The following is a 13,350-nucleotide window of genomic DNA, read 5'->3' as shown; positions in this document are numbered from 1 at the left end:
TTAACAATGAATAACAAAAAAACATGCTCATGAATAATACCCAAAATTGCAAATATACATCAATATTAGATACACATATATTGGCACCAAAACTAGGTCTTTATATTAAATTTTGAGTAGGAAAAATACAATATAGTGAGGGAAAGAGGAACCTGGGCTTGCTACAACAAGCAAGGTCAAACCCGAGGTGATGATCAAGCTGTCGAAATGCCAGATGAGCTCCACACCATGTTCTGCACTAGCCTAGAAAATCAATGCCATTGTTGTTGTAGGCACACTAATATTTCGGCCCTCAAATCTACCCCAAAAATTCTGCAAAATTAATGCAGGCTCTCCACACCAGCTCCAACCAAACCCAGAAATATCTCGCGGTCCCAAGTGGTGGAAATGGTTTCGAAGTGAACTACGCCCTCTAGTGATTTCTATTACTCGCTATTGATTGGAACACTGATTTTGGCAAAAAATATTGCCTAGAAAATTCTGCGAAATTAACCCCAGGCTCCGCGCACTAAACCCACAAAAACCCAGAAAGAATTTGGCATGAATCCACGGACCCAAAATTGGTGCGTTCTCCTCCAACTGCTGGTCCAACACCCAGTTCAGAAATCTCTGCTAAATCCTTGCTCCTAAAATCCTCCACTGAGCTGGAAATTCCTGCAATATTTCTCCTAGAAGAGACGTGAAATTCCAACATTCAAATCCCATTAGCTCTAAGTGAATTTGCTGCTATAAGCTGAGCCCATAAAATGATTGCGCGGTCCCTATAAAGGAAAATTTGTCCCACACTGAAGCAAGCACCTCCAACCCAAAAAAATCACTCTAGAGTTTGGTACTCCCTCAAGGAAATTTCTTGTAAGTTCTCAAAGGGAAATTCCCCGGGAATCTCCTCCGCCAAGCACAATGAATTAGCTTCTTCGTCATTGTCAAAAGATAAAAAATCGACTGAAGTGATGGTCTCCAATTCAGCCAGGGAAATCATTGTCCAAACTTTGGTCTAACAATAAGAAAATTTCCTGCAAAAACCAGAGCCTCTAATCCACACTTGCTCCTACAATGTGCTCCATGAAAATACCTTTGCCCCCAAGAAATGCGCATGACTAAGTAAACTCCTGCAATGATGTACATTGGAAGCTCTTAATTGAGATCCCCAGATCGCTTCATTAGGGAGGCACTCAAAGTTCTCTGAAATGAGGGTGGAATTCCTGCTCAAAAATCCCTTGTGTTGAACAACATGGGTTGTCTTGGCTAAGCAACTCAAGAGAACTAGAGTTGAGCTGTAAAATGACCAAAAGATGCCAAAAGTTAGGTCCCCAAGCTCTATTTATAATTTGTTGGCCTCTTCTCTCCTTGCGATACCCACTCTCTCTCCTAATTCGCACTTCCTTCTCCTTTCTCTCTCCTCCAAGAGTGTGAGTTCCCTCCTTGGGTTGAATTGTGAGTTCCCTCCTTGGGTTGAATTTCCTTCTCCTTTCTCTCTCCTCCAAGAGTGTGAGTTCCCTCCTTGGGTTGAATTTCTCTTTCTTGTGGCCCCCACATTGCACTAGAGCTGCAATTTCCCTTTTTCCTCCTAATTCCCAATGTTGGAATTGCGTCCTCTCCCAATACTTGTCTCTAATGCTGATCATCAACATTGGGGTATTACAGAATAGGTACCACTTCATCAAAAATATAGTCTAGAAGGGAGGAGTGGTTGTTCAATACATCCTATAGGTCAGCAGGTGCAGATGTCTTAACCAAGCCCTTGGCAAGGGGGAAGTTCAAGATGTTCAAGATGTTCAAGGAGAGGCTTGGTGTAGTAGAGAATGCTTTCCTCACTAAGGGGGAGTGTTAGTGTAACCTTTGTGTCGCAACTACAACACCTTTCCTTTTCTATTGGAGTATACAACAACAATGTGCAACAGTTCCATATATCCCTACTCCAACAATTGAATACAACTGTAGGAGATAAAGAAATAGAAGGCATGCATGTGCCATCCTTAATAAATTTCTATTTTAGATGGCTTTTCTAAATTAACAGTTCAGTCATATTTTAAGTTTTTTCATGCACAATTAGAGGGCACAATTTTCTATGCACTCATGCATGTGGATTTTAGTGCAAGTTAAGAGTGCATATCCCTAAGAATGAATTCTTGTCTTGTAGACTAGTAGAGGCGCACCCATTTGTCTTGTCTATTCATGCAAGGAAGTTGCACTAGGATTAGGAGTTAAGACCTTTTAGTTTTGTCATTGTTATGCATATGTCTAGATTCATTGTATGTTCTATTCTTCCTAGCCTATAAAGGAGAAGCAGAGTTGTGTTGTAGTATTTAGTTCTTTGTTTTAAGCTATAATAGAAAATCAATAATGTTGTTTTGAGTGTTCAGAGGGTAGTGTTTGGTGTTTTAATCATTAAATGTATGTGTTTGTAGGTTAGAGTACTCTGTGTTAAAAAAATGTAACTAGTGTTGGTCTTCATAATTGTATTTGAGTCATAATGTAATCTATTTGTCAAAAGAAAGGAAAAGAATTTTTATTGTAAAAGAAATTGACTTATTAAAGCATGGGTTTCATGCTTGGGTCAATGGTTTTTGGGTCAAAACCTCCATTGCATACTTCTAGGGTTTTTGTCAAGAGTCCTTGTCCTTGTCATAATGTAATAGATCCTTCTTGGGTTTCTTGAGCTAAGAAAAAAAATTATTTTTATGAAAATTAGGTCTTCTAGGCCTCCTCCACCAAGTCGGCCTCAACTTGGACAAGTCGGCCTCACCAAGGGAATTTGACTTCACATAGTCACTATATATTGGCAGTGATTCGACCTCATTTGGAGTGTCAACTCAAGAAGTTCGATCTACAGTAGTTGGAAGTAGTAAAAAGCGTGTGAAATTCAAGGAAGAAGGAAACCCTAGCGAAGGAGAAGGAAGTCTTTTTCAAGCAAAAGAAATCGAATTTTCTCTCTCTGTCTCACGCGTGCAAAGTTGGTTGGTTGTTGGAAAGGTTGAAATTGCAGTACTATAGCTGGGCCGAAATTCTAGAATAGTTGGGCCGAAATTTTGGATTTTTGTTGGGCTATAGCTACTGGACCAAAAGAGACTACTGTGGTTTGATGAATTATATTGGAAGGCTAACTTGGTGGATGAGGAAGGTCTTTTGGGTCTAAGGTCAATTTGATTAGTGGAAGAGTTTGATTGGGTTTTCCCCTAGAGAGGGCTTTTAGCCCTAGCTGAGTGCCTAGATCTGGTGTCATTGATCTTCATGTTTTGATTTGATGATTGCTTGATGAAACAAAGATAAAAGAAGAACTTAAAGAGAAGATAATAAGACTACAAGAATATCACAAGTAATTATCAATATAAGAGAATCTTGCTGCCTTTATGATTTTCTAACATGGTATCAAATCTAAGGTGAAGAAAGAAGGAAAAAGGTAGCTTGAAGGTCAATGGAAAGAAAGGTTAAGGAAGAAGGAACAAAATAAGGCCATTAAGGAAAGTTTCATATAAGAAGAGAAATCTACTATCTATAGAGACTATGTCAACCACAATGAAGATAGAAAACAAGTTAGAAGGAGCTTCCAACTACAAGGCATGGAAGAAGAGGATAGATCTTATTCTCCCTAAGCATAAAGTTTTGGATCTTGTTCAAGGAAAATTTAAGAAACCTATGAATGATGAAGGAGAAGTTTAGGGAAATCGATATCTTGGCCATGAATCTGATAGTATATGGAGTAAAAGACAATCTAATCTCATACATATCCAATATAGATTCCGCACAAGAAATGTATGAAGCCCTCTCCAAGTTTACCATCAAGAATATTGGTCAGATAGCTAGCCTAAAAAATGAACTAAGGACAACAAAGATGACAAAATATGATATTGAGTCATCATATTTGGTAAGGATATCTACAATAAGAGATGAACTCCAAGCAATTGATGAAGTTGTACCCAGTGTTGTTAAAATCGCGATAAAATCGCGATTTTATCGGAAAATCGCGAAAATCGCGATTTTTTCCTCTGCCCGATCAAATCGCGATTTTTATTCGTAAAAATCGCCACTTTTTTTTATACCGATTTTTATCGAAAAAATCGTGGGGGCTTGGTACAGCATAGTTTTATAACTTTTTTTGGGTTTTTTCATGCAATTTTTTTGAAAGAAACAAATAATTTTTGAGTGGGGCAACTTAATGATCAAGTCTATGCCCTAGTATGGATATGCTATTCATGGTAATGTTAAATTCTTAAAGTAAAAGTGACATTCTCCTTAATCTTCATTTTCATCCTTTTACTTAAATTTTTAACATTACCATGAAATGACTCAGGATGTTTGAGAGTGGTTCCAGCCTCATTGGATTTCATATGGAGAAAGTAGAATTTTAGATTTCATTTAAAATCCAGCAGACTTATCAGTTTTTCAGGATTTTAGGATTGGGAGATTGTAATGTTTCGAGGTGACACCATCCGCCCAGCCTACCCCTGCCACCAGTAGAGGACGTGGTCTACCTCCTATAGCTCCTACTTCTAGTTCTTCAGCTTCTAGAGCACGTCAGACTCCACTGCCATTTCCACCAGCACAGGCACCAGCTTCTACATCTAGAGGGAAAGAGAAAGCTGTGCCATTTTCTCGCAAGAGGGGCAGAGGAAATCAATAGGATTAGACTTTCATTTTATTGTATATGACATTATGACATGATGAGATACATTATCATATTTTTTGTTGATATTTTGAGGCTGAGTTGGACTTGGGACTCAGGACTTACTATTCAGGACATGATTCAATGTTATGTGTGATTTTAGCGCTAGAAATGATATTAAACATCTTATATATTAGTTTTTTTATCATATTTATGTGTCAATGTATTTATTTTATGTTGTAGATGGTTTAGATATTAAAAAAATTGGAAAAAAATGAAAAAAAATGAATATTTTTGTGCCAAACGATTTTTTCCCGCTTTTTTCCGATTTTTTCCCGATTTTAACGATTTTTTCCGCTTTTTTCCCGGCGCCGATTAAATCCCGATCGCGATGTGTGCAACACTGGTTGTACCAAAGAAAGAACTTGTAATTGCTGCACTACTAGGTCTACCAAAATCTTGGAGCTCTTTTTCATCAGGAATTAATCGTTGGAAAAATAATCCAACCTTTGAACAAATGTGGAATTCAAGCAGTCAAGAAGAAGCCCACATCTCGTTAGTAAGTGAAAAAAAAGAGGATGGAGAAAACAACACTTCTAATGCCTACTCTACTCATCACAAGAAAAAGGGAACATACAAGAAGTTCAAAGGACCAAAGAAGAAGGTTGATCTATCAAAGATTTAGTGCTATAATTGTCATAAGTTAGGACACTATAAAAGTCAATGTCCTGAGAATCCAAGGAATAAGAAGAGAGCAAGAGAACTTGCGAATGTTGCCGATGAAGCTCCACATAAGAAGAATAGTTATGAATAATTTGAAGTCAATGACTTATACTATTAAGTCTCCTCTTACATATCCCTCTTAGTCTACTACTTTAAGTTTTGTAATATGTTTTGGTTTCTAGAGTTTGTAGATCTAATATATCTTGTTAGAACATTTTTGAATTGTTTTGATAAGTTGTAGGTATCTCTCAGAAAGATTGGATTAAGAGGGAGCCTTCACCATTTTATCCAAAGATAAGTAACTTGTTCCTTGTTTCCTCTTTTATGTTTGGCTTCCTCCTCACATCGAGATTTGTTTGTATTGTATACTAATAACCTCTTCTTTATAATTTTCCATGATAGGAAAGCTTGCAGAATACACAAAGGTTATGGAGAAGACTTCAAAGGAAAGAGTTGAATCGTGAAAGAAGTTCTGTTGCAAAGGAATCCCTTCAAGAATTGAAGTCCTACAAGATTTTTCAAAGAACAATGTAAGGTATGTCTTAGACTACAGGTTTTGTTAAAGGTTCTCTTCATACAAAATGTATGATCATTCTTCTTTTGAAATTTGATTTACATTACTAACATCTTTATGTCTAGGGTTTTGAATCATAAAGATTCTTGTTAGGGTGATTAATCATTAGATTGAATCTACCCTCATTATACTATCCCTTGTAATTTTGTGAAACCCTAATATTATGGTAAAAACCCTAGTCCTTTAGGCTTTCCTGTTAATGTCTAGGCTATATAATGAAACCCTATATTTTTAGGGTTTGGTGAATTAGGGTTTATGAACAAAACCCTTATAATAACTAAAGTATGATACTAGGAATGAAACCCTAGGTGTATATTCGTCCACCCTAGTCAAGTCAAAATTGTTGTATATCTAACTTCGGTGTTTGTATCTTGGGTTTACCTAGTAGATATTGATATGAGATGCTAATGATATGTCTATGCGAGTATGCTAACTTAATTATTGATATTCATGTTTTAGTTTGTGAAATCTAGGGTGTGTAACAAAACCCTAGTAGAGATTGATTTTATAGGGCATGTTGATGAAACCCTAGAAGTATATTGTTTTCAATTATTGATATGATTTACTCTTGAAGATGGAATCAAGGGGTATTGAAAAAACCCTAGCAAGTTATTGAAGTTTACAATATATAAAAAATGTGACCCTTGTTGAATATGAACCTAACTAGGTTTAGATGTTTGATGCAATGTTGCAGGAAACGCCCCGCTCGCCCCCGGATCTAAGGTCCAAAGCACGTCCCGTACGGATTCGTACAGGAAGTGTCCCCGAAAGCGCGACTCGAAAATTCAGAAACGCGGTTCCGCCTGTTTTGGATGCTTCCTGGAAATTCCAGAAGCGTCCCTTCTAAGCGCGCTTCTGAATCTTTGAAACGTGCTTCGTATGGTGCTTCGGTCGTACGAAGCGCGACGCTTCGGAGGGCGAATTGTATGGTTCTGTACACGCATCCGAGAAAAGCGTCGTGCGCCCTAAAAAAATCGATTTTTTATTTTTTTATTTTTTGGTGAGTTTGCTTGTTGGGGGTGGGTCCACCTTGGGTTAGGGTGAGAAATGAAGGCAAAAAAGTATAAAAAAAAAATAAAAATATAACAAATGCTCTCTCATGGTAATGTTAAATTCTTAAAGTAAAAGTGACATTCTCCTTTATTTTTCATTTTCATCCTTTTACTTAAATTTTTAACATTACCATGAAATGATTCAAGATGTTTGAGAGTGGTTCCAGCCTCATTGGACTTCATATGGAGAAAATACAATTTCATATCCTATTCAAAATTCTGAAGACTTAATAGTTTTCAGGAATTCAAGATCAATGGGATTATGGCATTTCATTAGATTGTATCAAGTATGAAGGTATGTGATTAACATTTAATCAAGAGCACCAAGCCCTATATGTACCCTAGTGTTGGTGGTGTTAATTGTTGAACTCCTTTGTCACACCCTTAACAAAAATTTACCTTTCTATCAAGTCAAAATCATCGATCAAGCATGTTAAGCTTTTTTTACCACATTTTAAGTCTTGATTTAGGTAGTTTGATCAAAATTGGGCAATGTTGACTAATATCCCTAAACAATCGAGGTAGAGGCAAAGGCTAGACAAGAGAAGAAGAATCTAGATTCTAGATGGTTGATGCTCGAATAATTAATCATTAATGTATAATGGATGCTATATCTATCTTGATTTATGCAAAAATATGCATGTTTTCATGTCTTCTACAACTAATTTGGTATTTGGGATGTTTGTTTCGAGTATAAATGCAATATATATATATATATATATATATATATATAGCAGACGCTTCGCTTCCTAGATTTTTGGAAAATGACGCTTCCGCATCCCCGCTTCCAAAAAACGTCCCCATTTCGTGCAACATTGGTTTGATGTCTAAAGCATGAATGTTTTGATACTTCATGGTAATGTCATGATCTTGAGATAATTGACTTCATGCTTCTGTATATTTGTATTTGTTCATACTTGCTATTAAAGTTTTGTAGGTACATAATCTTCAAGATGTTGAAGATGTTCGCAATTGAAGATAATAATGATGAACATGGTGAAGGAAGCTATAAGGATGATGATGATCAAGATGGCCTTGATGCCATGAAGCCTTCAAAAGTTGAAGTTTCTTCGATATCATGAAGCTATTGATCTCCCTAAAGTTGAGAGGGAGCTTGGATAGAAGAAAGGATATATCTCCTCAGCTAAGAGGGAGAGCATATGATGACAATGATAGTATATACCTCGAGGAAAGGATAAAATTGGAGAATGAATGAAAGTAATGCAAATGGATTTGCAAACAAAAGACTTGGAAAGTACTGAAGCTGTATTTGGTGCTATTGTTGAGGTGATAGAAGAGAGCTTCCAACAAAGTTGTATCTAGATAACTTGATGATGATATGAGTAGCATCAGAATGATTGAGGACCCTGAAGGTTAGTGTTTACTTGTATACATCTTTAAGGTTTATTATTGATTGGGGTTATGATTGTGCAGGATCTCTCTATAAAAAAATTGAAACATGCTTGGAGTAATGGATATGTATCTAATTTAGTTAAAAGGAGAGATGAAGCATCTTGTGGCAACATGATGCTTCAGAGGACATTTGGCTGGCCTATGTGTTGATGTCTAGATGCCAAAGTAGGGAGGGTGGAATTGGTCATGGAGCTCCAACCTTGGATATGCACCTAGATCCCTGGGTTGTTGTTAGAGCTTAAAAGCCTGATGGTATCTAAAGTGGTGAAAGCTTTAGTACACCTTAGTCCCAACCGATTAGAGTACCCTGGTCAGGTATCTAATCTATAGCACCGCGGGTGTTGTGAACTCTTCATAGAGCATATCACTTTGAGATATGTAATTATTAATACCTCCTAGTTAAGAGGGAGTGTTGAAAAAATGTAACTAGTGTCAGTCTTCATAATTGTATTTGAGTCACAATGTAATGTATTTGTCAAAAGAAAGAAAAATAAATTTTATTATAAAAGAAAGTGACTTATTAAAGCATGGGTTTCATGCTTGGGTCAATGGTTTTTAGGTAAAATCCTCCATTGCAGGTTTCTAGGGTTTGTGTCAAGAGTCCTTGTCCTTGTCATAATGTAATAGACTCTTCTTGGGCTTCTCAAGTCAAGAAAGAAAATTATTTTTATGTAAATTAGGCCTTCTAGGCCTCCTCCACCAAGTCAACCTTAACCTGGTCAAGTTGGCCTCATCAAGGGAATTCAAACTCACAGATTCACTATATATGGGCAACTCTTCGACCTTATTTGGAGCATCAACTTAAGAAGTTCGATTTGCAGTAGCTAGAAGCAGTAAAAAGGGTGCAAAATTCAAGGAAGAGGAAGGAAACCCTAGCGAAGCAAAAGGAAGTCTTTGTCAAGCAAAAGAAATCAAATTTTCTCTCTGTCTCACACGTGCGAAGTTGTTGGGTTGTTGGAAAGGTTGAAATTGTAGTACTATAGTTGGGCCGAAGTTCTGGAATAGCTATGCTGAAATTCTGGAGTAGCTGGGCCGAAATTATAGCTATACCGAAATTCTAGAGTAGCTGGGTCGAAATTCTGGATTGTTGTTGCGCTGTAGCCACTTGGCTAAAAGATATTATTGTAGTTTGATGAATTGTATTGGAAGGCTGGCTTGGTGGAAGAGGAAGGTCTTTTGGGTCTAAGGTCTTGGTCTATCTAAATTTGATTAGTGGAAGAGTTTGACTGGGTTTTCCCCTAGAGAAGGGTTTTAGTCCTGGCTGAGTGCCTACATCTAGTGTCATTGATTTTCATGTTTTGATTTGATGATTGCTTGATGAAACAAAGATAAAAGAAGAACATAAAAAGAAGATAATAAGACTACAAGAATATCACAAGTAATTATCAATATAAGAATCTTTCTGCCTTTATGATTTTTTAACACTCTATAGCAGAAATTTTGATTGCTTTTTATCAGTTTTTAGCTATATAGGTTTTGAGGTTAGATTGCAGAGTCCAGAATCTGCTTGGCTGGTCTGATCTTTGACAGATTTTAATCTGTGTAACAAAGTTCTTTTCTTTAAGAAAATATTAAAATTTCTTGACATTTGTAAAAGGCTGAATACTGGGTAGGAAAGTTGGCTATTCTTTTGGAAGGGCCGGGGCACCCATTGAATGGCCTTTAAAGCCCTAGTTCGCTGCAAAGAAGGCATCCTAATTGAATCCCACTAAATAGGGAAAGCATGGATCATGATAGAAATAATCTAATAGAAATCGACTGTTGAGTGTGAAAGCATGGATCATGATAGAAATCATCTAATAGAAATCGACTGTTGAGTGTGAGAGAAGTTGACCTTGAACATTCATGATTTCAATCAAATAATGAATACGACCTCTCAAATCCTGAAAGCGATTTTCTTCGCATTTTGAACCATATTGGGGTTACAATATTGGGTGTGAACATGTGTGTATGTCTGAAAGCCTTATATATTGCTGAATTTCTTGATTTTTTTTTTCTTCTTCAGAATGAATTTGTAGCGATCTTACTGAATTTGAACCTTGTAGCGTAGATTTCAACACTGAATCTTAGTTTACTATGAAAAATTTGCTGATTGTCTATGCTGAAAGTGGTCATTATAAATAACATTTATACTCCTTAACGAAAGCTGAATCTATGTTTATAATGTTTCTTTATTTTCTGCTATGACATAGCAATTTCAAACAGCCTCAGCTCTATGAAATGTTCTCAAGGCGGTTATTTGAATAGGGATGTTCCAAAACTGCTTAGTGTGCCAACTTAAATGCCATATAATTTGTAGACCATGTACCGTTAAATTATTGCAATTAGCTTTGTCGCTGCATATATTCTAGAAAATAATTTGACGGTTTTCATCATTTACGTTGCGTAAATCAGGTAACAGTCGAGGTCTTACGTGGAGACCACAAAGAGAAAGTTTCGGTTACTCTCGAACCAAAAGTTGAATTGGTGAAGGATACCTAAAGACGAGGGAAGAACGGAATCGTTGCTCTCTTGGTGGCAAGTTGTCTTATTTTGCCAGTATAAGAAGTATATTCAAACACAAAAAGCGTTCTTATTTTGTAGCAGTAACTAATTTCAACAGGCTATTCTCAAGCCATTTGAAAATATGTATTTTAAATTGAGACTCTGTAAATATGTATTGTATTTTCCGTTTCGAAACCTGAGCAAACAAGTAATTCCAGAGGCCCTTCTATGGAAATTGGAAAATTTCAACTGTGTTTATTACATCTCTTCCAGCAAGAGACCCTTCTGTGATATGTATGAATCATTTAAATATGACGCATGACAAAAACAGAGGAGAGTAACGCAATAATTATGAAGTGGGAAAATCCTTAATTTATATGGCTTCAAAAATCGAATTTGTTTTGAACTAACGTGGTTAATCTGTTTATAAAGTTACAAAATATATTTCTTTTGTAGTTTTATAATTATATGAAAAAAGCTAAAATTATCACAATGAAAATAACTAAAAGTTTGCAGCTATTCTTACAGCACTGTATGCTATCATCATCAAGTTTGGATCCTATCGTTGCAAGTTGACTCATTAAGGACGTCAAGTTGTTAATATGATTTTTTCATACATTGACCTTTTAACATCTCTAAACTGTTCTTTTTTTTCAAATCCAAACTAGGCTGAGCCTAGGCTGCCCCCAGCCTCATCGTTGGATGGAAGAGTCCAAGTTCCCTCCATTATTCAGATAAATATCTCTATTACCAAAAAACTTTCGATTCAATGTCACCTTGGTACTATTCTTCTTTGTTCCAAATAACATTTCCGATGACTCCCAACTTCCTTGGAATCCTTTCTAAGATGGAAATGGTGCATTTTCCTATACACAAAACCTAACCCAATAGTGCCTTTGACATTGTTATTTCAAGTTTCCCTTTTCATTAAGGTATTGGGATCATTGAGCATAGTCTCTGTACAATCAACCACTTTCTACATATACATACCTTTCTGGATCATATATAGTTACATTTTTACCTTGAGGTGTGAATGCTTTCAACTTTTCCACCATAAGAGCAAGAGCCATGATTTTTCTTGGTGGGTCGTTACCTTTGTTGTGAAAAGTGCTTATTCTCACCTATCACAATCTTCACCTGTTTTGATACCGTGTTAAATATGATGTGGACAAAGAGGTCAGCCACAGTGATGGAGAAGGATAATTCTTCATTCATATTGTTATATATAATATAACACACTACTATTGGACTTGGTATCTAACCCTATTGAGGGAGATGAATGAATATTAGAACATGTTTCTGCTTTTTGATGGAAAAGTAGAATTACTTGAGCATACTCCTTGTTACTGCTCAAACTAGGAAGGGTCCTAGAGGGGCACATTCTAGGTCAAGAGCAACAATGAAGCTAAAATTCACTGTCACCACAGCTAAAGCTTCCTACTCTTTACAGAATTTCACCGATGGGAGGAGGCCTGATATATAGATAATCACTTATGAAGGATAGATCGACTAAGATGGATGTGAAGTGATCTCAATGCCTCTTTCCTAGGAGAGACTCGAGTGGGAATTGCTTGCTTCTTAAGCAAGGTGGAAGGTTCTCTATGATAGGGGAATATGGATTTGAGGGATTGGCTTAGGGAATGTGGCTAGTAATGGAGCTTGCTAAACCGTAAAATCCTAGTGGAACTTAGTTTCCCAAGTGGTTTTCGAAGAGTTGACTTTGATAAGGTATGGGACCACACACGACCAAGTGGATGCAGGTTAGGCCAAGAGGAGGGAGTTTAGTAACCAATGATGAGCTTGACCTAAACAAGGAAGAGAAGGGGATCAAAGAAAGGATCTTCACTTAGAGGTACTAAAATTATCCCTATGAGGTACTAGCTTAGGGAAACCTAGAGCGAAAATCGGTCTCAAGGCTAGGGCTTGGGATATATCGCAATCCCATCGTCGAAATTGCTTCAAATTTGGAGGAGACCTAGGAGACACACCAACGCAAAAATGCCTCAGGGATTGAAGTTTTTCTTTGGGTGGTTTGTTGAGAAAATGATGCCCTACGATGCCTCATGTGGCTAGACCTAGAATAGAGATGAAAAGGCGAAGAAAAATGGTTCTTAAAATGATCACCTTATGGTAGACCAGTGCCTAATCCTTTGGGGAGATTGGAGTCAAGAAGAATAATGAGAATGGACTTTGTCTCTAGGTCAAGGAGGCTTCAAGGACTACTTCGCTTAGTATTAGGGCAAAAGAGAGTGACCTTAAAGCTTTATACTTCCTTTGCAAGATGAGATGGATTATCAAGATGAATTCAACAATAGACTTATCCCTAGGAAAATTTGTTCAACATACATGGCCCATACAGAGAGATGCTATCTAGAAACATTAACTCCACAATGCATGCAACAATTAGCCCTAGTATATCGAAAATCCCATTATCAATGCACGTGACAAAGTAAAAGAAACAATAACATTAAATTTGTACTTACATATAAGAGAATATATCC

At 36.8% G+C, this 13,350-nt stretch overlaps 1 protein-coding gene across 1 annotated transcript in view; it reads left to right on the top strand.

Annotated features, from left to right (window-relative positions):
• LOC149205256 (protease Do-like 1, chloroplastic) overlaps nt 1-11,164 on the top strand; it is a 410,822-nt gene extending 399,658 nt beyond the window's left edge. Inside the window, exon 8 of the mRNA XM_089394965.1 lies at nt 10,760-11,164. Coding sequence (XP_089251091.1) covers nt 10,760-10,846 — 87 coding nt within the window. The 3' untranslated portion in view covers nt 10,847-11,164. The remainder of the gene's footprint in view (nt 1-10,759) is intronic.
• The last annotated feature ends 2,186 nt before the right edge of the window (nt 11,165-13,350 follow it).

Source organism: Pinus tabuliformis, chromosome 1_2 (genome assembly GCF_031772625.1).
Source record: "Pinus tabuliformis cultivar Carrire ecotype Pingquan chromosome 1_2, CPIR1, whole genome shotgun sequence".
In the NCBI taxonomy this organism is placed as follows: domain Eukaryota; kingdom Viridiplantae; phylum Streptophyta; class Pinopsida; order Pinales; family Pinaceae; genus Pinus; species Pinus tabuliformis.
The sequence above is the reverse complement of the archived record's forward strand: the minus strand, read 5'-3'. Positions and strand labels throughout refer to the sequence as shown.